Source organism: Clarias gariepinus, chromosome 20, assembly GCF_024256425.1.
Source record: "Clarias gariepinus isolate MV-2021 ecotype Netherlands chromosome 20, CGAR_prim_01v2, whole genome shotgun sequence".
Taxonomy (NCBI): domain Eukaryota; kingdom Metazoa; phylum Chordata; class Actinopteri; order Siluriformes; family Clariidae; genus Clarias; species Clarias gariepinus.
In genome coordinates, this window is record NC_071119.1 from 8,125,131 (window position 1) to 8,152,358 (window position 27,228).

At 40.0% G+C, this 27,228-nt stretch overlaps 1 protein-coding gene across 1 annotated transcript in view; it reads right to left on the minus strand.

The window, feature by feature from the left end:
- LOC128508502 (C-type lectin domain family 4 member K-like) overlaps positions 1-27,228 on the minus strand; it is a 214,445-nt gene that overhangs the window by 153,644 nt on the left and 33,573 nt on the right. The window contains exon 3 of the mRNA XM_053479848.1: positions 6,468-6,474. Within this exon, the coding sequence (XP_053335823.1) occupies positions 6,468-6,474 (7 nt within the window). The remainder of the gene's footprint in view (positions 1-6,467; positions 6,475-27,228) is intronic.

Below are 27,228 nucleotides of genomic sequence, written 5' to 3' on the forward strand. Positions count from 1 at the left end.
AGGTTCCAAAGCTCCGGTCGGGGATGAAATATTGTCCCCTGCGCCTGAGACAGAAGATCCCTCCTCACTGGAATCATCCAAGGTGAGCCATCGAGGAGAGATATTAGATCCGAGAACCATACTCTGGCCGGCCAATGGGGCGCTATCAGTAAGAGGTGCGAACCGTGTTGACGGACCCTCGCCAGGACTCCCGGGAGCAGAGATATTGGCGGAAACGCATAAAGGCGTAAATTGGGCCACGTATGGGCCATCGCGTCCAGACCCAGGGGAGTTGGATGAGTCAGAGAGTAGTAGAGAGGACATTGTGCTGTCTCTTGGGAGGCAAAGAGGTCCACCTCTGCTGTAAAGAATCTTTCCCAGATTTGGCTGACTATGTCGGGGTGGAGTTTCCATTTCCCGTTTGTCACAGCTTGTCTGGACAGTAAATCTGCTCCCACATTCATGTGCCCTGGAATGTAAATCGCCCTGAGGGACAGGAACTTGTCCTGTGCCCAGAGCAGAACCTGATGCGCTAGCTCGTTCAAGCGGCGCGAGTGCAATCCGCCCTGACAATTTATGTAGGAGACTACTGATGTATTGTCCACCCGCACTAGAACATGGTAGCCTCTCAGCTGCTGGAGGAAGTGCTGTAGGGACAAAAATAGAGCCATCATTTCGAGGCAATTGATGTGCCATGCGAGAAGATGACCTCTCCAGCGCCCTTGAGCTGGACGGCCATCCAAGACCGCACTCCAGCCGGTAAGGGAAGCGTCTGTCGTTAGCATTTTGCGACGACAAGACGGACCTAGAGTGGGACCCAAGGTGAGAAACTGGGGTCTAAACCACATAGAAAGGGTACGACGTCCTTCGGGCGTAACCCTTATTCGCCTTCGGGGATTGGCCCTTGTATGAAATCCCCTGGCTCTTAGCCACAACTGAAAAGCTCTCATGTGCAGAAGGCCCAAAGGTATCACCGTGGATGCAGCTGCCATGAGGCCTAAACATTTTTGAAAGTGATAAATAGTCACTTCCTGGTCTAGTCCGATTTCCTTGAGGGCGCTGAGGATGGATTCGACACGAGCGGGAGACAATTGTGCCCGCATAGTGATCGAATCCCATCTGACACCCAAGTATGTTGTCCTCTGAGCCGGAACGAGAACGCTTTTGGTAGCGTTGAGTCTCAATCCCAGCGAATGGAGATGAGCTAGGACGACATCGCGATGTCGGAGCGCTAGCTGCTGAGACTGGGCCAGGATTAGCCAGTCGTCTATGTAATTGAGAATACGGATGCCCTGGAGTCGCAAGGGAGCCAGGACAGCATCCATACATTTTGTATATGTGCGGGGTGACAGAGCTAGACCGAATGGAAGGACCTGATACTGGTAAGCTTCTCCCCCGAAAGCGAACCTCAGGAACTTCCTGTGTTGTGGCAAAACTTTTATGTGGAAATATGCGTCCTTTAAATCTATCGTCACGAACCAATCTTCTGGTTGGATTTGCGAGACATCATCATACAATCATATTGATGGTTAACATCTTGAATCTGTACTTTTTGAGATAGCGGTTCAACCCGCGAAGATCCAAAATCGGACGCAGCCCCCCGCCTTTCTTGGGAACCAGAAAGTAGCGACTGTAGTAGCCTGACTCCCTGTCTGGAGGAGGAACCTGTTTTATGGCTCCCTTCTCCAGCAATGCCTTTGTTTAGCAGATGCGCTCTCTCCGGTAACACGGAAGTGTAGACTACGCCATTGAAACGCGGAGGGCGATGAGCAAACTGAATCCCGTAGCCTTTCTCTACAGTCTTTAGCACCCAGGGAGATATGCCTGAAGCTCCTGTGACGTAGCTTCCTGTTTTTTGTTTTGTTCCCGCGAAAGTTCCTCGTTTGTTTGTATCAGGGTTTAGATTACATTACCTTTTCTTGTTTATTCTAAATAACAACATTAACTAATTTTCAGGCTTTAATACTACTGGATTTTTGCCTTTTTCTGTTTGTTTGCTTTTTTTGCGCTTTTTCGGAGAACGCGCGTTTCATCTGAGAACAACAAGCGGAATCCATCACCAAATAACTACTCAGGTACGATATCATGTCTAATATTCAGCGTGTTCAGCGTGTAGAGTGCAGGATGTTTAGACATTCTTCCTCCGTCATTAGTGGTAATTTTATTTGTGATAGGTGTGTGTTAGTGAGCACTCTGACGGAGAAGATATCAGCGTTAGAGGAGCGCATCCAGACTTTAGAGAGGGTTAGAGAGTGTGAGAGCAGTGTTATTCCTGCAGCGGCCAGTCAGCGGCAGTGGTTAGGTGTATCCCGGGAGCCAGAGCACCGGACATAGCAGGTAATCTTAGGGCTCTAGGACAGCACAGGTTCTCAAAGATAGTAGTACATGCTGGAGCTAATGATATACGCCTTCTTCAGTCAGAGGTTAGTAAGAATAACTTTACAGAGGTGTTTAAATTAGCGAAGGCGATGTCCGATGGAGTAATATGCTCTGGTCCCATCCCAATGAGACGTGGTGACATAACTTACAGAAGGTTATGGTCGCTGAACCGCTGGATGTCCAGGTGGTGCTCTGAAAACAACGTGGGCTTCATTGATAATTGGAAGACCTTTGAGGGAAAAGCTGGCCTGTTAGGGCGGGACGGTGTCCATCCCACTCAGGAAGGTGCTGCTCTCATTTCCTGTAGTATAGCTCATAGTCTCAGAAGAGGCCTAGTTAATCGGTGACAATCCAGAGCCCAGGCCAGGGAGCAGACAGACAGGCTAAACCAACCGTCTGCTAGCTGCATAGAGTCGTCACCCAGGGTTCACTGTATTGAGACTGTGTCTGTTCCCCGAGCTAAGCAAAAATGTAGAAAGATTCAGAATGTCTGTTTTAATAATTTAATTAACATAAAGACCACAAACTCGGATCATACTGAATGCGCAGCCGGCACCTCTGATCTGAAGCTAGGACTGTTAAATATTAGATCTCTCGCATCTAAAGCAGTTATTATTAACGAAACTATCACAGACCAGGAGTTTGATATATTATGTTTAACTGAAACCTGAGTTAAACAGGACGAGTATGTAGCTCTAAATAAAGCTAGTCCTCCTGGATACAGCTACATACACCAGCCTCGGTTAACTGGTAGAGGAGGAGGCGTCGCAGTTATTTACAACGATAATCTGGCTATCGTACAAAAACACAGATTTAAATTTAATGCATTTGAAATTCTCTATAGTAACATAAAGTCAGCTCAGACGACTCCGCTAATCATCATTTACAGACCTCCAGGGCCGTACTCTGAATTTCTCTGTGAATTTGCAGATTTCCTTTCAAACCTTGTCGTTTCCGTAGACAAAGCGTTAATTGCTGGAGATTTTAATATTCATTTTGAGAATCCAGAAGACCCTCTGAGAACAGCATTTATGTCCATACTGGACTCAGTAGGAGTAAATCAGTGTGTAGTAGGACCCACTCATAAAGCAGGTCACACTTTGGACTTAATATTATCCTTCGGATTAAGTATAAGAAACATAATTACAATTCCACAGTCTGAAGTTATATCAGATCACTGTCTTGTCTCGATTAAAGTGTCTCATAGTAATAATGTACGCACAGCACCGCGCTACCGCCTTAAACGTACATTCACATTAAATACCACACAGAGCTTTATCGATAATCTTCCAGAGTTATCAACTTTGATTGGATCGCCATTTGATTCCACAGAACTCGATCAAGCGACTGAATATCTAGAGTCAACACTTCGTCATAGCTTAGATAATGTAGCTCCAGTTAAAAGAAAAATGATTAGAGATAAGAAACTCGCTCCTTGGTAAAACGAACACACACGCACTCTAAAACAAACCGCTCGTAAATTAGAACGCAAATGGCGTCAAACTAAATTGTTAGTTTTCCAAATAGCATGGAAGGAGAGCATCCTGAACTATAGAAGAGCTCTCAGTGCTGCTAGGTCAATGTATCTCTCCACTCTTATAGAAAATAACAAAAATAATCCTAGATTTTTATTTAATACCATAGCTAAATTAACTAAAAACAAGACCACTGCAGAAATCTCCACAACAACAACAACATACAGTAGTGAGGATTTCATGAACGTTTTCAATAACAAAATCATAAATATTAGGCAAAAAATTAAGGCTTTAAAACCAGACAATTTAAGTGATACAGATGATAAATGAATCACATCACATCAGAACCTAGAATACTTTACTCCCCTTGAAGCGAGTGAACTAATTTCACTCATCTCCTCTTCAAAATCGTCAACCTGTGAATTAGATCCTATACCGACACATTTTCTCAAGCAGATAGTTCCAGCAATAACAGAACCCCTGTTAAAAGTAATTAACTGTTCACTCAGCAGTGGGTATGTTCCTAAATCCCTTAAATTAGCAATTATTAAACCACTAATCAAAAAACCTGACCTTGACCCCTGTCAGCTTTCCAATTACAGGCCGATATCAAACCTCCCGTTTATCTCAAAAATTCTGGAAAAGGTAGTATCACAACAGCTATGTTCATATCTACATAGGAATAGCATACATGAACTGTATCAGTCAGGATTTAGGCCTCATCACAGCACAGAGACAGCACTCGTTAAAGTAGTAAATGACCTCCTAGTGGCCTCTGATCAGGGTTGTGTCACTATACTTGTGTTACTCGACCTCAGTGCAGCTTTTGACACTATTGATCATGGTATTCTCCTTCACAGATTAGAAAATGTAGTAGGAATTAAGAGAACGGCCCTCTTATGGCTCAGATCCTATTTGACTGATCGTTATCAGTTTGTAGATTTAGATGGTGACCATTCCTCATGTTCTCAAGTTGAGTTTGGTGTTCCACAGGGTTCTGTTTTAGGCCCACTGCTTTTTTCCCTTTACATGCTTCCTCTAGGCAACATAATTCGTAAACATGGTATTAGTTTTCATTGTTATGCTGATGACACACAAGTATACGTTTCAGCAAAACCAGATGAGAAAAACCAGCTTACTAAAGTTGAGCAATGTGTGCGGGACATAAGAAATTGGATGTTAATTAATTTCCTTCTGCTTAATCCTGATAAGACAGAAGTTCTAGTTATAGGACCACAAGCAGCTAGAAGTAAGCTTATTGATCACACTGTGATTTTAAATGGCCTTTCTGTTCCAGTAAGTGCAACAGTAAAAGACCTCGGTGTGATTATAGATTCAAGCCTTTCATTTGAAGCACATGTAGATAATATTACCAGGATAGCATTCTTTCACCTCAGACATATTGCCAAGATAAGAAATATATTGTCACTAAACGATGCAGAAAACCTAGTTCATGCTTTTATCACGTCTAGGTTGGATTATTTAACGCCTTACTGTCTGGTTGTTCAAATAGGTGCTTAAACAAGCTTCAATTAGTCCAGAATGCAGCGGCGAGAGTCCTCACTCGAACCAGAAGATATGAGCACATCACCCCTATCTTATCCACATTGCATTGGCTTCCTATGAAATTTCGCATCGATTTTAAAATACTACTCTTGACGTATAAAGCATTAAATGGTCTCGCGCCGCAGTACCTGAGCGAACTGCTAGTGTCTTACGATCCGCCACGCCTACTTCGATCAAAGGATGCAGGCTGCTTGTCAGTACCGCGTATTATTAAAACTACAGCAGGGGGCAGAGCTTTTTCTTACAAAGCCCCAAAGTTATGGAATAGTCTTCCAAATAGTGTTCGGGACTCAGACACAGTCTCAGTGTTTAAGTCCAGGCTAAAAACCTATTTATTTAGCCAAGCATTTTTATAAATAGATTAGCCTTGGGTAAAGGAGCAGATCTGGGGGACTCATGGACGTAGAGTATTAGGTGAACTGGTATGTTTGGATGCTGTCTTCCCCACTCTCATTGATCACTTAGGTTTGTTGACGGTGAGGTGATTGGTTGCCTTACATCTCTGGAAGCCCTCATGTTTGTGTTTCCTTCTGGCTCTCCCTTTTTAGTTATGCTGTCATAGTTAGTTTTGCCGGAGTCTCTGCTTGCACTCTGCACTAAATATACATTCACTTTTTACATTGTTCGACTGTGACCATACCTAACTGTTATTTCTCCATCTCTTTGCTCTCTCCTTTTCTGCTCTCTCCTCTCTCTCTCTCTCTCTCCCTCTCTCCTTTTTCCTCTACCTATCTCTCTGTCGAGCTATACATGTCGCTCCTGAGCTGCCAGTGATCCAGACCCCCTCTGCCCGCTGGACCTCTCTAACTCATCCTGGAGTCCTGCTTCTGGTTGGAGATCTCATCACATGGATGCCCCCGTGTGGTCTGCCTGGAATGCGTGTGGTGACTGGGGTTGGTTCCACTTTTCCATGAAGGTGGTCCTGTCCTCGACTGATGCAGACAGCTGTTCTCTGAGGACCTGTGACTTCAGTCGCTCAATAGTTCAGGACTGGAATTTTTCACAGTCTACCTGAGCCTCCAGGAACAAACTGGACTTTAATCTTACACATCTCCTCTTATACTGAACTTCCAGTCTCGCATATTATTATGCACATCAATCCCTGCTATCTGTTTTCACCCAGATGAGGATGGGTTTCCTGTTGAGTCTGGTTCCTCTCAAGGTTTCTTCCTATTACCATCTCAGGGAGTTTTTCCTTGCCACTGTCGCCGTCGTCCTAGGCTTGCTCATCAGGGACAATCATATAATTTTGATTCATACACATTCACATTTCATACAAACTTAATTCTTTTGATTGTGTAAAGCTGCTTTGTAATGATGTAAATCGTTAAAAGCGCTATACAAATAAAATTGAATTGAATTGAATTGAATTGAATGCCTGGCAGTAGCTTTCACGCTGCCAGTTTCTCCGAAAGGGGTACAAGTTTTAGTGCGCGGGGGGGTGTTAGTGGTTCGCATCCTGGAATATAGCAGGATAAAACCGAGGCACTAACATATCTCTGGAGGTCGGTGAGGTCCGAAACACCAGAGGCGGCGGAAACTGAACACCGACCCCCTGGGGGTGTCCGGGGGGGCATGCTCTTATAGGAAAGAGCGTTGAGTGCCGTTCCCCGGGGGGGATCACCCCCACAGTCCTGGGCACGTAGGCTTCAGGACTTAGTCTTTGAAAAGAAGACAGTGCGGCGATCTGATCTTTTGGAGGCAGCCTGTTGGGGGCGACGAGCCGTACCCCAGTCCTTACAGGGGGGAGCCCGGCTGCTGACGCTCTCTTTCTGTGCCTCTCGCCTGGTGAGATTCAGATTTGGCCGAGGCTGGGTGGCCGAGGGCCTCGACTCTTGAGCACGGCGTGGGAGAAATTTCCCAAAAGCCTGTTCATACAATTTAGCTTCTCGGAACCTAGTGCCGACGGAATTCACAGCGTCGCCAAATAGGCCGGAAGGTGAGACAGGGGCATCAAGGAGGAATCTTCTATCCTTGTCCTTGATGCCTGTCAGGTTTAACCACAGGTGCCTTTCAGCGGTCACCAAGGAGGCCATGGAACGTCCGATTGCACGGGCTGTCTGTTTAGTCGCACGCAGGGATAAATCAGTAGCCCGGCGTAATTCATTGAATGCGTCATGATTCAGTGTGCCGCTCGTGCTCAAATCTTACAGCAGATCAGCCTGATACGCCTGCAAAACCACCATGGTGTGCAAGGAAGCGCCGGCCTGACCTGCTGCTTGGAACGCTTTCCCTACCAGGGTAGAAGAAGTTCTACACGGCTTGGAGGGAAGTGTGGGTTTCTTTAATGAGGATGATGTTCCAGGAGAAAGATAGCCCGCAAGCGTCTCTTCTATCTGGGGCATCACCACATAACCTCGTGCTTTTGCATCAACGATGTTCGAATAAAACGAAGTCGATGGTACAAAAATACGGGAAGAAAAAGGATTTCTCCAAGAACGAGATAACTCGTTGTGGAGGTCATCAAAAAATGGGAGAGAGCAGTGTTTTGGCTCCATCTCCTGGCCACCCGACAGAAATCTGTCATCTAATTTTGATTGTTTTGGGTGAGCCTGCTCCTGTGGCCAGTCAATATGCAGTCGTTCGACTGCACGCGTTATAACTTCGAGCAATTCCTCATATTCTCTCTCATCTTTTGAGGAGCGTTCTGAGGAAGCAACTTCCATTTCCACAGAAGCAGGAGAACGAGTCTCTTCAACACACCCGCGAGAAGCACCGGAGTGCGCTCGTGAAGTGGAAGGAGAGACAGCGGGATCGGGGGAGAGGGCGAGAGAAAGGAGGGACTCTGTCTCTCGCTCCTCGGCCAGATCTGCTTGTGATCCCCATGAGTGCAGCGCGGCTCGTGGTTCCCTAAAGAACGCGAGACGCGCGCGAAGCAGCTTCATGGGGAGAAGATCACAGTGCTCACACTCTCCATTAAGCCCTTTGAGAGCGTGCTTCTCACCCAAACATTCGAAGCAGAATGTGTGCATATCGCCCTTCGAAAGGAAATTTTCACAAGGAGGGGGACATCTAGTTCTAAACTCCGCCATACTAACTGGTGAGTTTTATGAGATTTAATTCTGCTTATTTTGTATTTTTGTTATGCTTGCTGACACACGCGCACAATGCGGTGAAGAAAAAGATCTGAGGAATGTTGCCGGCTCACTCCTATTTATAACCTGCAGGTGCATCTAATCAGATGACGTCACCTGACCGAGGTTATATAAGCCAAAATTTGGCGTGTTTGGTACACACATGCTTCACAACCGGCAACGCAAAAAGATATTCCCATAGCGTTTTCACCCAGCATCGAGTGTAGCCTTTGAAAGGGAACAAACAGCAATTTCAATATTTTCCTGCCTGAAGCCTAGAATGGACTCACACACTCCTGCACAGCTGTACCTCTGTACTCATCCTCTTTGTATTTACACAGTTTAGTGACTTTTGTTACGCGTTTAATTTCCTGTTACATTCTCTAAGAATAAACACTTTTAAACACTTTTTGAACTTTAGAGATTTCCACATCTGAACTTTAAAACTCTTATCAAAACATTTCTGTCTTGATGTGTGACAGCCAAATCAGGATATAAACAAACAATAGGAAAAATTTAAATGTGTTTAACACACATTATCACACCAGTCTGGCTCTATAATATTCATACTCAATTTTATATTGGTTGTGAATAACAATTAGAGAAAAGAAGAAAGATATTTTAAAGCTCTACATCAGTTACTTGTGTGTGACCTTGATATGTTACCTTTGCATAGTACTGGAGATCCCTTCAAGGTACATTTAAAACATACGATTAAAAATGAGTAATTGATTTGCAGTTACAGGTTAACCGTAGACATCATGCAGGTAATCACAAATAAATATTAAAAAAGCTTTTGACAGCTACAATATTTAACGTTTTAATAAGTGTCTTTGCAGGCATCTTGATAGACCCTCAGGTTTGTGAAGCAGAGCTGCAGTTACTCTAATGTTTATTCTCTAAGTATTTATTTTAATACTGTATATTTAAACTGTTCTAATACTTCTGCTCACCTAAAATTAGGTTGTGTGTAGACTCATAGAATCCTTTTAAGATTATTGAACTGGTGTGCTAATGTCTGTTATATGCTTTTACAGTTTCCCCTTGTTTATTTATATTCTGTTTATATATTTTTTTCATGTTTATAATATTCTTATCAACATGGGACTGACAAATGAGCTTGCTTTAACCCTGTAGGTGAAAAGATGGTCAGAAAGTAACGCTGTAATGTAACTGATTACTTTTTAATGACGATAATTTTGTAATGTAATTAGTTACTTTAATAAGTAACGTCCCCCAACACTGACAATGACTAATACTGTCTGAGGCATTTCTGTCTCTATTATACCAATATATGTTTTAAACCTATTAACAGTGTAAACGTTTTTAGTAACTAGTAACACAGTTGTGCATTACTTTTGCTTAAATAGTGTTTCGGCTATCTGTGTATTTTATGTGAATTTTCTGTCCATCACTTGATATACATGTCTGTAGCTGCTGATTGATCCAACTACAAGTGACTCACGTGTGCACCGTGACACAGCAGCCATCAGAATGTAGAGCCGTAGTGTTGGCGTGGAACACATTCAAATACAAGTTTCAGAGTGGTGCTCATAAAACAAGTAAGTACTTGGAACATACACGCACACACATGCACAGAGGCACACTGCATGCACACACACACACACACACACACACACACACACACACACACACACACACACACACACACACACACTCTTACCACTTCTGTCACAGACCCAGTTTTATTGAGAAACAAATGTACTATAAATGTTATGTAAATGTTAAAGTAATACTGTAAACTAGTATCAATAAATGACCTGCAGTGCACCAGCATCTGTTAAAAAAATGTGTTTTTTAGAGTTTTTGCCTATTAAAAAAATCATTACACTCACAACTACGTCTCTAACAATTTAATAATGTACCGCAGCATCACCAAATGTGCTAAACAATATTTTCCTCTTTGAAAATTAAAACTTGGGGGGATATTTTTAAAAATAAAAAGCTCCAACCATCGCTTTCTTTCCATTCTAAGTGGGCTCGTATTTCAAAAGACTCGTAAATCAAAGCAAAATTTCCCATAAGAAATAATGGAAATTCAAATTATTTGGTCCACAGCACAAAAAAAATTATTAATACATAAAAATAATTAATACAAAATATAAAGTGAAAATAAAACAAATGAAACTGCACTTTACCTTTAAAAAAAGTAAAAATAAATCCTGACAGAAAGTGTTTCCATTTATCAGTGCAGGCGCTGTGTGTGTGTGTGTGTGTGTGTTGTGTGTGTGTGTGAACACACACATAACTACAAGCAAATTTGGTCGTACTCTGGAGCATTTGTAAACCAAGGCTCCACTTTACTTCATAGCCAAATTGGGGGGCACTAGGGTGGTTAAAACACCAGTCTTATAGTAAATTTTAATTTATGAAAACCTGTCACAATTGCCAACTGGGAAATCCTTCAACAAGCCCTAAAGCACCATTGTGTCCTTTTCTGCTTAGTGAGGTTCCATTTAAAAGAACTGGGATGGAAATCAAATGTTCATTAGAATGAACTGCACATGGGCAGAGCTTTGTGAGAGTCTTAGTGAGTTACACAATGATATACCCAGAAGCCTCTTCACAAAATCTCAGCATGTAATAATGTGGTTCACTCCTCCGAGGCATCTCCCATGTCCGAGCCCAAAAGAGATTCTGTCTGCCACACGACATAGCTTTTACATCACACAAACTCTACGAATTAACTCCATTCATATTAGCGTGTACTCAGAGCTGGACCCCCCTATACATGCACTACACAGGCCGTGTAAGGGTCTTGTGTAACACCTAAGAGCTCAGAATAAATGAGTAAAAATTATGCTTACTCAGTAATGTGTGAATTTATATTATTACATATTTTGAGAGTTATGATAATAATAATAATAATCCTTCCCTCCTCTTAGACATTTGTAGCTTGTATTGCATCCTGAAGCTGGATAAATTTAGTAAAAATAGATTAACTGTATGTGGATAAAAGTGTATTCACAGATTTATTATTTTTTTATATCTTAGTAACATCATCCTCAGTTACACCTGTTTATTGATATATAATTTAATAAAACGCTCTCTGGTCCATCTGTTTCTTACAAGCTAAAGATGGGCAGGTTAGCAGCTAGCGACTAATGGCTAACCCAACCTTCTACAGCTCTTAGTTGTGTTTTAACTCTTTATAACTGAACACTGAGGCTGTTAACATGAGTTAGCAACTGATAAACATGAACAAAATAAACAGTTTTTACTAAAAAAAACCTTTTCTCCACTTGTTTTGTTTGTCAGTAACACAAATTGGAAGACCTGCAGTAGAAGAGCTCCACCAGAGTGTTATTTATAAAGTAATATTTGTACATGCTTTAGTGTTTTTGGAGCATTTTCACATGTCATACATCACCTTCATCTTCAAAAATAAAAATGTAATAAATGCCAAGTAACCTGATAAGCCAGGGGTAGCTCAGTGGTTAAGGCATTGGACTACGGTTCAGAAGATCGCAGGTTCAAACCCCACAACCACTAGGTTGTCACTGTTGGGCTCTTGAGCAATGCCCTTAACCCTCAACTGCTTAGATGTGTAATGACATAAAAATGTAAGTCGCTCTGGATAAGAGCGTCTGCCAAATGCCTAAATGTAAGCTGATTAAAAGTACAATAAAAAAAAGGGGAAAAGTTTTTATTTTCCCTAAACAGAGAAGTGTGATTATAAGGACTAAACTAAGAGGAAGGCTCAGACGCAGGAGCAGATTATAACCGACCGGCATCTCAGGCTGTCTACTTTCTTTTGTAAGTGTCCTTGGATCTATACTACACTGTGAGGACAGTTTAATTTGATTTACACATGCAAGTGTGTGTGAATGTGAGTGAGAGAGAAAGAGAGAGAGAGGGCGAGACTGTAGTCATAAAGAGAGCTAAGAATAAAACGCTATAGATTAGAAGGTGCCAGAGGAAGCATGAAGAGACCAATCTCACATGAACATGACATCACTGAATCAGAAAAGCAAAGCAAGGTGAAAAAGGTACTGTTTTCTGTTCCCTCTCTGTGTTCCCCCTAACAGTGTGTAAATTGTGTAAAACACTGAATTACTGAATCTCTGCACTTTCTAACACTTTTGCCCAAACAAACTTAATCATTCTGTACCTGAGTGTTGAGCTTCTCGTCGTGTCTTAGAGTCAGTGCCATGACCTTCACCACTGTCTGCCGCACCGTAGGAACCTCTCGGCATCTTATCCTGCACAGATCAACACCAAAACATCTTTAATCTACAATGCTGTGAGAAAGTATTTACCCCCTCCGACTTTCTTCCCTTTTTTTTTTTTTTTTTTTTGCACACTTAAATGATTGAGATCATTAACCCAAATAAATACAACAAACCTACCTGGCCTTATGTGAAAAGGTAATTGCCCTATGTGACTAATATGCAGTAAAATAAACAACTAATCAGGGATAAATATTTTTTCACAGCTGAGTACAATATAAAAGTCCCATTAAACATGAAATGACTGACAGGCTGAGCCTCTGTACACTGAACTAAATGTGCTGCTGCCAGTAAATAAAGTTAGAGGAAGTTACACATCAGAGCCACAACATCATCAGTCACTTCTTGTGTTCAAAGTGTAACACAATTGAGCTGCAAAACTCATGCATACCCCAACTGTACATGTTAAAGTGCAGCAGTTATATAAATACAAAATAATGTTAGAATTGTTTTATAATGTACACATTGAACTAAGACATTAATCAAATAATTTAATTAAGAGTTATACACATTTTGGTAGTACATGTTTTATGTTATTATTATTATTGTTGTTGTTGTTGTTGTTGTTGTTGTTGTTGTTGTTTCATATAATATCATTCCACAAAGCTTTTAGACTGTTTGCCTGATGCTGATTTACTGATCTAAGGTCAGCATCATCCACTGCCCTCTTACACACATCAGTGTGAGAAAAAAACAGCTCACAGAAACACCCACATAAACACACACACACTATTATAAAGGGAACATGACTTTTATTTAATATAAACTTTATTAATTTTGTCTTTATGGGAGAATCATAATCAGCTTCAAGAGAGATAAGTGAAGCTGCAGAGGAAATTACTGTGTAAAATGTCTACGGCCCAAAGTATGTGGACATCTGACTATTATTCCCAAATGTACTACAGAACCTCCTCAAGCTGTTGCCACAACGCTGGAAGCTCTACTGTATGCAGTAAAAACTGTGTATGTTGTAACATTACAATTTTTCTTTACTTGAACTAAGAAACTCAAACCTGTTCCAGCACGACTGTACACAATCTGAGGTCATGATTTAACAGTGTTTGTGTAGAAGAACGAGTGTCTGCACAGATACCTTAAACATGACTGCTGGAATCAACATAGTTGTTATTTAAAAATAAATACATTATTATTATTATTATTATTATTATTATTATTATTATTATTAATAATAATAATAACAGTTAAATAAAAAGAGCAACAACACAGCTACCAATTATTACATTTATTAACCAACAAACCAATCACTTTAATGGCATTTTGCACACAACTGTAATAACATGTCATTGGTTCTTTTATTCCTTACTTTAACATTATTCTGTTCAGACATTCACAAACCACGAGACAGCGCAGGCAGAGGAGAATGACAAAGCTGTGAAAAACAGAGTGGGGGGAGGGGGGTTGGCAGAGTACAAGAGAGTGAAAGTGGGAATCTACAGACATGCAGTGTGAGCAGGTCCATGTGCTGATATTCCACAGCAGTGTTTCACATACACATTTGGCCCCAAGTATACTGGATGGCTGCCCAAGTATATTTGCGCATCCTTTAACACATTACACACCATCATTAAAACTCACACACTGTCTCCCAGCTTTGAGGAACCAGGAGGTCATGTGTAGCTCGTTGCTCCTGATTACTGTGAATCAGACTTTAGTGTACGCAGCTTTATTTGTTGCTTCTACGCACAAGAAGGCTATTAGTTTCTGTCTGCCAGTGAAGGAAGAGACCGAACTGCAGTAGCTTCCTCTGAATAAGATGCCTCGAGATGCAGATACAAATGCCTTCAGCCTGAACTAGTGTCAGATCTGCCGTTATAGAAATGATTAAGCATCCTGGATGTGTTGCGCTGGATGTTCAGTGAACATTTAGTATAATAAAAAATGTTCAGTAATAAAACAGAGCTGAAATAAACTGCAATTCTTCATTGTCTTGTTGAACAGAGACTGTAGTGTTTATACACCGTAGCTGTAGCAGAATTTGTTTTAAATATTCCTGACAAAATGTAACTACAAATGTTTATTACTGTACTTCTGTGAACACAATAATATTAACTAACCTCTGTCTGCTTTTTCTTCTCTATAATGAACAGATGTAACATCTGATGATCAGCAGGCAGGTGTGTGATGAAGCTGCTTCACTCAGGATTCAGTAATTCATGCCTTTTAAAACCATCATCCACATACTAATAACATGTTCAGTAAACTTCTCAGTGTGAGTCTGGTAGTCACATGACTATGTAAGGACTGTATAGGGGCCCCTTTAAGGCCTTCCTGTTTAAGTTTTGCCACATTGTGTCAGTTTTTCACTTGTAGTATGTTGCATGTGAGACTTTAGACAGCCAGTCAGAGTGTAGTCTTATCAATGATGTTCTCTCCTGGGGGTCAAGGGAGCTAGACTTCCGTATTTTTTTTCCAGACTATGTGTGTCATTTTAATTTGAACAGTTCTGTTTCAGTAATAAACTCTGACATGCTGTAGTTGTCAGTTCCGCAAATATGGTCTCTTAGAAGTTCCGTAAAATTATTATTACAAGTTGCGGGTATATCAGTCTGTGTGTAATAAATCTATATATGAGTTTCAGAAAATGAAAAATTAAATTCTAATCTATTGAGGTGCATCTGTGTATATACACTCACCTAAAGGATTATTAGGAACACCTGTTCAATTTCTCATTAATGCAATTATCTAATCAACTAATCGCATGGCAGTTGCTTCAATGCATTTAGCGGGTGGTCCTGGTCAAGACAATCTCCTGAACCCCAAATTGAATGTCAGAATGGGAAAGAAAGGTGATTTAAGCAATTTTGAGTGTGGCATGGTTGTTGGTGCCAGACGGGCCGGTCTGAGTATTTCACAGTCTGCTCACTTACTGGGATTTTTACGCACAACTATTTCTAGGGTTTACAAAGAATGGTGTGAAAAGGGAAAAACATCCAGTATGCAGCAGTCCTGTGGGCAAAAATGCCTTCTTGATGCTAGAGGTCAGAGGAGAATAGGCCGACTGTTTCAAGCTGAAAGAAGAGCAACTTTGACTGAAACAACCACTCGTTACAACCGAGGAATGCAGCAAAGCATTTGTGAAGCCACCACACGCACAACCTTGAGGCGAATGGGCTACAACAGCAGAAGACTCCACCGGGTACCACTCATCTCCACTATAAATAGGAAAGAGAGGCTACAATTTGCACAAGCTCACCAAAATTGGACTGTTGAAGACTGGAAAAATGTTGCCTGGTCTGGAATGGAGACATTCAAATGGTAGAGTCAGAAGTTGGCGTGAACAGAATGAGAACATGGATCCATCATGCCTTGTTACCACTGTGCAGGCTGCTGGTGTGGTGTAATGGTGTGGGGGATGTTTTCTTGGCACACTTCAGGCCCCTTAGTGCCAATTGGGCATCGTTTAAATGCCACAAGCTACCTGAGCATTTTTTCTGACCATTCAATTCAATTCAGCTTTATTTGTATAGCGCTTTTAACAATTGGCATTGTCCCAAAGCAGCTTTACACAATCAAAAAAATTATTTAAGTTTGTATGGAATTTAAATGTGTATGAATCAAAATGGTCAGATAGTGTCATCAAGGACTATCAGCTCAATCAGATACTGCGGCGCGAGACCATTTAATCCTTTATATATCAAAAGTAGTATTTTAAAATCAATGCGAAATTTCACAGGGAGCCAATGAAGTGAAGATAAGATAGGCATGATGTGCATGATGTATTCTAGTGAGGACTCTCACTGCTGCATTCTGGACTAGCTGAAGCTTGTTTATGCACCTAGTTGAACAACCAGACAGTAGGGCATTACAATAGTCCAACCTAGAGGTGATAAAAGCATGAACTAGTTTTTCTGCATCGTTTAGCGACAATATATTTCTTATCTTGGCAATATTTCTTAGGTGAAAGAATGCTATCCTGGTAATATTATCTACATAAGCTCCAAATGAAAGACTGAAATCTATAATCACACCGAGGTTTACTGTTGCACTTGATGGAACAGAAAGGCCATCTAAAGTTACAGAATGATCTAGAATCTTACTTCTAGCTGTATGGGGTCCTAAGACTAGAACTTCTGTCTTATCTGGGTTAAGCAGAACGAAGTTAATTAGCATTCAATGCACACATTGCTCAACTTTATTAATCTGGTTTATCTCATCAGGTTTTGCTGAGATTTATAACTGTGTGTCGTCAGCATAACAGTGAAAACTAATACCATGCTTACGGATTATGTTGCCCAGAGAAAGCATGTAAAGGAAAAAAAGCAGTGGGCCTAAAACTGAACCCTGGGGAACACCAAACTCCACTAGAGAACATGCATAATAATTACCATTTAAGTCTACATACTAATACCGATCGGTCAAATAGGATCTGAGCCAGGAGAGGGCTGTACCCTTAATTCCTACTACATTTTCTAATCTGTGGAGAAGAATACTATGGTCAATGGTGTTAAAAGCTGCACTGAGGTCGAGTAATACAAGCATGGTTACACAACCTTGATCTGAGGCCAATAGGAGGTCATTCACTACTTTAACGAGTGCTGTCTCTGTGCTATGATGAGGCCTAAATCCTGACTGATACAGTTCATGTATATTATTAGATATGAACATAGTTGCTGTGCTACTTTCTTTTCCAGAATCTTAGAGATAAAGGGGAGATTTGATATTTGCCTGTAATTGGACAGCTGACAGGGGTCAAGGTCAGGTTTCTTAATAATCAGTTTAATAACTGCTAATTTAAAAGATTTTGGAACATACCCAATGCTGAGTGAAGAATTAATTATTCTCAACAGGGGTTCTGTTATTGCTGGTACTATCTGTTAAGGAAAATGTGTCGGTATAGGATCTAATATTGAGGTTGATGAGTTTGCAGAAGAGATGAGTGAAATTAGTTCATTTTCTTTAGAGGGAGTAAAGTATTCTAGGTTGCGATCTGACATGGCTAGTTTAACATCAGCATAAATTACCATGTCCATTCCTTTATGACCACCATGTACCCATCCTCTGATGGCTACTTCCAGCAGGATAATGCACCATGTCACAAAGCTCAAATAATTTCAAATTGCTTTCTTAAACATGACAGTGAGTTTACTGTACTTAAATAGCCCCCACAGTCCAAATCTTAACCCAATAGAGCATCTTTGGAATGTGGTGAAATGGAAGCTTTGTGCCCTGGATGTGCATTCCACAAATCTCCATCAACTGCAAGATGCTATCTTATCAATATGGGCCAACATTTCTAAAGAATGCTTTCAGCATCTTGTTGAATCAATGCCATGTAGAATTAAGGCAGTTCTGAAGGCGAAAGGGGGTCAAACACCGTATTAGTATGGTGTTCTAAATAATCCTTTAAGTAAGTGTATGTATTAATATGTTAATATTAACTTTGTGATTGTAATAAAATACTACAATAATATGCAACTTGTTTTTGGGTTTGTTTATGAAGCTGTGGTTGTCCATTTCTCTCGTGAGAGTTGCCAACCATCACACTCTACTTTACATTATTGTCCATTTTTTCAGCTGCTCCTGACAAAAATGCCCTTCCTGAAATGACCCAACCCTCCCATTGTATCCGGGCTTGGGACCGGCACTGCTCCAGTGGCTGGGGATCGAACTAAGGAGTTCCACGTGGCAGGTGAGAAACCTACCACGGAGCCACCAATGCCAAAGGTGTTGGCATATAGTTGTCTGTGCATGCATGAAAATAAATCACTCTTCACAATTTAAAAACTGAATGTTAGTGAATTTATAGGCAAGATAGGCAACTCCACAATTGAGTACAACAAGATGTGTGACTTTAGCGAGCATGCATAGCGTTGGGGATCTATACGTTAGTGCACTTAAAATGATAAGAAATTCTCTCTCAGAGAGATTCCAGACACAGTGGGCATGTCCAAATGATGCCACGCTTAGAGGAAAGCGTTCTCTGAGGATCATGTGAGCAATGACAAACGAGTTTGTGCAACGTCTGAAGTTTGTGGATCCAAAGGTCTCAGGTTCGATGCCCGAGCATGACTATTTTTTTTTTTTTTATATGAAAATCTTACAATGATGACATTTGCAGCAGCTGCCCTGCCATGTACTGTAAGTCAGGAGGTACTGAGCTCTAACAGATGTTACCACTCTTGGATTTGAACGTTTCAGCAGGAGTGAGTATGGAGCGATATCCCAGACAATATTCAAAAGGAATTACAATTTGCATTTGCTATGTGGACGCACAAAGTGCGCCATAATTCAAATGCAATTGCAAACTTTGCATTACCGTTTGCTTTTTTGCCTTCGCGAACGCACACAAAGGTCCATTTGCATTTTGCATTTCCCATGTCTTACAAGTCATGAACCTGTCATATTTAAATAGCAAAATCAATTACCACGTTTGCTTTTTCACTTTCTCTGCATCGCGCATCAAGCCGGCCAAAATTTAAACGCAATCTCTAATCCATTTGCAATTGTATTTCCAACGCGTTACACAGAAACCTGTCAATCAGTGTCAGGGGAAACTACCCAGGGAGCACACACACGTCGCAAAGACTATGCGACGTCAACTCTTTTATCTGGCAGATGTCTGGCAGAGGGCGTTTGCTCATCTGGCAGACATCGCCGAGACGTCCATGCCAGATGTTAGAACGATGCTTAGCCTACTTATTTAAGACGTAAATGAATTAGAACATCCCTGATACGCTCTTTAGACAATGTTAATCAGATGTTTATACATCTCCCAAATGTCTGATTTATGTCGGATAGACGTTGTTTTTTTTTAAAACACCCCCTATCAAATTATTTTAATTAAATTTTCTCGGTTAATTATAATTGTACGTGCATGTTATTCACAAGTATTGACGCGTATCTTTCTTGTTACACATGGTTACTCACGACTCCAGACGTCCGTTGATTTCTTTGTCTCTTGTTTTATTTTCAACATCAAAGTACAACGGTTGTTACAGTTTCTTGCATAAATCCACTGTAGTCAAGTCATTTGCTGTGTTCTGTTGCTTACGGTAGATTACTGTCAAAAACTTGTGTTCTCCACACTTCCTTATCTTGGACAACAATTAAAGGGGTCATCCAGAAACATTTTGCATTAAATGTTAATATGATCTTTAGGGTCCTAATGAAAATTTTGTAATATATTTAATTAAAAATTCTCAATGGTTGTGTAAAAAAAAAACACTACTTTTAACTGGTAAAAACTAGCAACCTGTTTCAGTACATGTTCCCTTAAATGCTTATGATCTCTGCTGCACCCACAGTTGGGTGACACCTGTTTACTTAGTGCATGACATCAGCCATTCATGAACTGTACAACTTTCCTGTACAATGTTCTCTACTGTGGGGGAAAATATTTAGCCTGCATTGTCAAATCCCTATATATATATATATATATATATATATATATATATATATATATATATATACAGTATATATATACAGTATATATATATATATATACAGTATATGTATATATACAGTATATATATATATATACAGTATATGTATATATACAGTATATGTATATATACAGTATATGTATATATACAGTATATGTATATATACTGTATATATATATATATATTTAAATTTTATTTTTTCTAAAGGACTGAGAGACAACAACATGGTGGAGGAAGGGGCCAAATGTTCACCGGGGTACAGGAAGCTGCCATTATAAACTTGGTTTTGGAAAATAATGAAATCAGATTACGAGAAATTCAAAGCCACATCATCCAAGACAACACCTTATTCTACAAAATTTAACGAGTCAGTCTGTCCACATTAGCTCGCATTCTCAAGCGAAACCAAATCAGAATGAAACAACTTTATAAGGTGCCGTTTAAAAGAAACTCAAGGAAACAAAGAGCTCAGATGAGCATATGTGGATGTAAGTACTATATTGACTGCAGTACACTACACGCAACATTCTTTTCCAGTGTACTGGATAACACCATATTGACTGATTTTTGTTCTTTGTTTTCAGGGAGTACTGGAAATGGATGCTCATGCAATCCCACATGAGTTCATCTTTATAGGTGAGGCTGAGTTCAACCTAGCAAAGAAGGGGGAGAAACGTTATTGGCCACAGAGCCATTATAGATGTTCCTGGCCAACGTGGTGGAAACATCACAATGTGCGCTGCCATCTATATATATAGCGCTATACAGTATATATAAATAAATCTCCAGTATGCATGGTGTCCCCCACTGTCATGCCAACCTTGGACCATACAACACAGCCCATATTCTCACATTTCTGGACAGACTTCACAACATTCTTATACCACCAGAGCGTATGAATGATGCAGACCATCAAAGATACCGGTACGTTGTAGTATCGGACGTCAGCTTTCATCGTGCAGACCCAGTCCAAAACTGGTTTGCTGACCACCCAACATTTCTCGTGCAATACCTCCCACCATACTCACCATTTCTAAACCCCATAGAAGAGTTCTTTTCGGCATGGCGGTGGAAGGTATACAACCAGCAGTCCTTTGTGCGCATGCCTCTTGTGCAGGCCATGGAAGAGGCCTGTGATGAGATTGATGTGGGTGCAATTCAGGGATGGATAAGGCACTGAAGGCGCTTCTTCCCTCAATGTCTGGCAAGGGAAGATATTGTCTGTAATGTTGATGAGACGTTGTGGCCAGACACGGCTGTGCGGCAAGATGCTGCCTAAATATTTTTCTTCCCTCTTTTTTTCTTTTTTTTTTTTACTAATATATATTTTTTTCTGAAATTTTCTTTTTCAGTTTACTGTTTTTTGTAAGAATATTTTTGTAAAAGTCCCATGTAAATATATCTGGTGTGCATATGTTGCACTTACTTGTAAATAAAAATAAAAAAAGTTTTGCAACAGCATGTGTGTGTATCTGCAAATATTTCTGTGCATGTGAACAATCTGATACATATTTTAGTATTATGGCAAAGCATACTGAAGATGGGCAAAAGCATGATTGGTATCAGACTGCATTAGACCGTGATTTTGCTAGATAGACAGTGCTTATTTAACAAACAGGAAACTGAGAAGTGACAGAAAGCAGTAAAAACTGGAATAAACCCTGTAGAATGAGGCCCAGAAATAACCAATAAACTAACATTAGTATTTAGATATACAGACACACTGAGGATTCTGATTTTATTTATGTTTATTTATGTTATATTTATATAATATTAAATTTCTGTTTTGATGCAGTGCTTAGTCTCAATTAAGTTGCTATTTTGTCCTAACTAGATGTTTTCAGAAACCATATTAATGCAGTGAACACCAACATAAGATTCACCAGTGAAGAGACAATGATTTTATATGATTTCTGTATTTACTGAATCTGTATCTGAATCTATGTGACATAGACTTGCAATAGAAGGCCAGAGTCTTTAAAAAAAAAAAAAATTATATATATATATATATATTAAATTATATATATATATATATATATATATATATATATATATATATATATATATATATATATATACACATATCACACACACATACATACAGTGGTGTGAAAAACTATTTGCCCCCTTCCTGATTTCTTATTCTTTTGCATGTTTGTCACACAAAATGTTTCTGATCATCAAACACATTTAACTATTAGTCAAAGATAACATAATTGAACACAAACTGCAGTTTTTAAATAATGTTTTTTTATTATTTAGGGAGAAAAAAAATCCAAACCTACATGGCCCTGTGTGAAAAAGTGATTGCCCCCCTTGTTAAAAAATAACGTAACTGTGGTTCATCACACCTGAGTTCAATTTCTGTAGTCACCCCCAGGCCTGATTACTGCCACACCTGTTTCAATCAAGAAATCACTTAAATAGGAGCTACCTGACACAGAGGAGAAGACCAAAAGCACCTCAAAAGCTAGACATCATGCCAAGATTCAAAGAAATTCAGGAACAAATGAGAACAAAAGTAATTGAGATCTATCAGTCTGGTAAAGGTTATAAAGCCATGTCTAAAGCTTTGGGACTCCAGCGAATCACAGTGAGAGCCATTATCCACAAATGGCAAAAACATGGAACAGTGGTGAACCTTCCCAGGAGTGGCCGGCCGACCAAAATTACCCCAAGAGCGCAGAGACAACTCATCCGAGAGGCCACAAAAGCCCCCAGGACAACATCTAAAGAACTGCAGGCCTCACTTGCCTCAATTAAGGTCAGTGTTCACGACTCCACCATAAGAAAGAGACTGGGAAAAAACGGCCTGCATGGCAGATTTCCAAGGCGCAAACCACTTTTAAGCAAAAAGAACATTAAGGCTCGTCTCAATTTTGCTAAAAAACATTTCAATGATTGCCAAGACTTTTGGGAAAATACCTTGTGGACCGACCAGACAAAAGTTGAACTTTTCGGAAGGTGCGTGTCCCGTTACATCTGGCGTAAAAGTAACAGCATTTCAGAAAAAGAACATCATACTAACAGTAAAATATGGTGGTGGTAGTGTGATGGTCTGGGGTTGTTTTGCTGCAGAAACAGTTTAACAGATTAATGTAAAATTATTTAAATGAGTGTGTGAGTGTGTGCATGTGTGTGCCCTTCGATGGATTGGTTCGCTGTCCAGGTGTACCCCGCCCCATGCCCCAAGTCTCCTGGGATAGGCTCCAGGCCCCCCACAACCCTGTATACAGGATAAAGTGGTATAGATGAGTGAGAAAATGATTAGGATTTCAGGATTGCTAAAGCATGATACGTAGTACAATCATACATTAATATTGTAATGTACTTGTAATTTTTCTTTAAGTGGTTATTACTTTTTTTTTTTTTTTTTTGGATTGCTTAAGCATGATCTTTAAAACAGGGTCTGTGTTTTTAAAACAGTGCACACAATTAGCACAACCACACACCCAATTTGCAAAACACTACAGATCCTTTGCATAATTAAACACTCTTGTAAAAACTATACACTTATGTTTAAAAACCACACTTTTTAACCATAAGAAACACACACACACTTTTGGCACTTCTACTTCCCTATGATTAGAGTAGGCTACCATCAACAAAGTACAAATATAAAGTAAATCCACCCAACACTACACAAGACCAATGTTGCACACTGAAGAAACTCATTTATTTCTCAACATGCCCAAAATGTTGACATGGAGATTCATAGTACTGTAACAACATGTCACTTTATGTATTGTACTGTAAGTTTACTGATACAAAAAAAAAAAAAAAAACACTAGACATTGTCTCTTCGCCTAGCTGGATCTGGCCAGATAATTTCATCAACATCGCAGGCAATGTTGTCATTAGCAAGACACCTTGGAAAGAATGACAAATCCATCCTTGTATTGCTGCTACCTCCATTTGGTCACAGGCCTCCTCCATGGCTTGGATGAGGGGTACCTCAGCCTGGAGATGGAGATCATATACCTTCCACTGCCATGCCGAGGAAAACTCTTTTATAGGGTTGAGGAATGAAGAGTATGGTGGAAGATATAGGACGGTGAAATGTGACTGTTGCTGAAACCAGTTCTGAACCAGAGCAGAGCGGAGCGGTGGAAAGACACATTGTCCCAGACAACAATGTATTGCATATGATCGATTTGATTTGCTGCTGTTATGTTGTGCAGTTGGTCCAGAAATGTAAGTATGAGTGCTGTGTTGTAAGGGCCCATATGGGCATGGCGGTGGAGGACCCCATTCTGTGTAATGGCTGCACAGAGTGTTATATTTTCCCCACGTTGCCCTGGGACATTGACTATAGCCCTGTGGCCAATGATGTTTCTTCCCCTCCTTTGTGTTCTCGTCAGCCTCATCTACGTAAATGAACTCATGCTGGATCTCCTCTCTATCCATTCGTAAAACTACCTGAAGAACAGTGTGAATATTTACCTCTGCATAATCATGCCGCAGTCGTTTCACCCTTTCGGAATTGCGCTCGAAAGGCACTCGATAAATTTGCCTCATTTGAATATGTTTTTTTTGTAGGATGCGTGCCAGTGTTGATATTGAGACCTTATGGATATCGTTGAAACTGACATGGTTATTGACAATGTTAGCTTGGAGCTGTTTGAGTGTTATAGCATTGTTGGCCAAAACCATGGTTACTATCTCCCTCTCTTCCTGTTCTGTGAACATAGGAAGCCTTCCCCCGTGTCCTTCCTGACCCTCAATCCTATGTAGAAAAAACAGTAAACAATAGTACAGTAATTTCACAGGACAAGGTAACAGATTTGCTGATACAGCATATGATGCAGTAATTAGCAAACCCAGGTGATTGGAACAAAATACTGGGGAGGACTTTTACTCATGGCAGCTGGATTTGACACCTCTGCTCTTTCCATTGTGCTTGAAGACCGATGAACTCACCTGCTGCTTTTTATAGTGCCTAAACACCTGATTGGTGTGTCTACAATTAAGCAAACAAGTGTTTGCACACCTGATGACTGTGTTGAACCAATTGGTTCGACGGTGCAGTAATTTGACAGTCAGTGCTTTGGTATTGCAAGGAAGTGACTTCATGATAGATTTTTGTGTGTAATGTATGTTAAGTGTGTTTAGTGTTTTGCAAATCACTGTGTGTAGAGTTTTGCAACAAGTGTGAGGTTGACAATGTGCTTATAGTTGTGCAAATATGGGCTGATGTTTTGCTTCTTGAGTGTTAGGTTTTGCTAATAGTGTACTTCTTTTAATTTTAGTGTGTAAGCAATCCAAAAAAACTGTAAGACCGTGTCATGAGATCAATATCGGCCAGATCACGGCAGCTCTGTTATCTTCACCTCTCATCACATGAAACCACAGCTGCTCATTTCCTTTACTGTCAGCAAAACACACTTTTAAATGCATGACACACAGCATACAACACACATGGGTAAAGAGGTGCAGCTCTACAGTTGTGTTCTCTGAGGTTTTATAATAAAAAAAAATCTAATTTATATATGAAGATGAAGCAGCCAAACAAAATCAACGACGAGGACATGACGGTGGTCACCTACACACTTACAGATGATCTTGAAGTCTACGAAACTGAGAAAGATTATGTCAACACAAAGGCGTTAATTGTATTAATCCATACTGATGTGCTAATGACTAAAGCAGATATATATATGATATTTCTAAAGCACCTCAGTTGCTTACATCATAGCTCACTATATACGCAATATATTTGCTCTTATAATCACCCAGATTGATCAGGAGGGTCAATGTGTGCACAAATCAAGTTCTAAATTTGTATTCTATCCCTGCTACAAGTAGGTTGCACCTTGACAAATAGCAAAACAGGATGAAAGCCAAAGAAAAAGTCGAAACTGAAGTTCTTTTTTCCAGTGTTTTACTTGAAATCTTCAGCTGTGCAGAATCGTAATTTATTTTCTTGTGCAATATGACCTACTGTCTGACCTAAATCACATGCTATGCTTTAATCAATAGAATAAATCCAAACTTAAATTATTATCTAAAAAGTCAGAACAATTTGTGTGTAAGATTCACCAGGACACACACATGTAAGCTGTTATTTGCTTGTATGTACACACAGCTGTAAGCAATTGATGTTTACAATTTCCAGCTTCTGTAATCTACATAGATCAGCTTGTGCATGGCTACACTAATCTTGGAAATTGTGATTTAATTCCCATAATGTTCACATGAGAGGACTATGGCATGCAGCTTTTCTTCTTACATGTGGATATTAAATGCCAGACCTGTCTATAATTTCTGTTAGAACTGTTCAAAAAGCTACAATCATGTGCTTTCATTTGCTTTCTGTTACCTTGTCCTGTGAAATTTAGAGCTATTTTTTGTTAGAAAGTAGGTATTATAAAAAAGTTAAAGAAAAAAATGAAAATAATAGGATTATTACTAGGAACTGACAACTTTTACTGGAATGACTGTAAACACAAAAATGTGCTGGAAAATGTTGCTGAAGAGGGTCTTAAATGATTATTTAGAATTGATGGCCTTAGGGCTTGTTTGGCACATTGCATTGCAAATGCATGCGCGCGCACACACAAAGAAAAAACTGCATACTGGTACATACTGTATCCATCTAAAGCACAGAATGGTGTAGTACCCAGTTATACAGCCAGATAGTGCTTACACACCAACTTAAAGGTACGCAATCGGTTTTTAATTATAATTTCTTATATTTGTTTATTTAATTTAAATGTGGTTTGGGCTCTGGAATGTTGAGCCATTAAAAACAACAAGGAGACTGACTCTGACCATTTTTATAAGTCATTGATAAATAACTTTGGTTTCCGCTGTAGTAATGAAGGTGATCATGTCATCTCGTCTCTGCACCAGGAGACGCGCCTATAGTCCACTTTTCACATTACGGATTACATCGTCTAAAATTAGATGTCTAAAATGTTTTTTCATTAGTTTATATAACAGCAGACATTTCACTTTCTATTAGAATATATTTTTCATATCTGCGAGGCGAGTATACAGTACATGGAGTTTCCGTTCATTTTCTGACGCGCTCAAGTTTACCAAAAACAATACAGAATTGCACACCCGGTTTTGCCTTCATTATTTTACAAAATCATAAAGT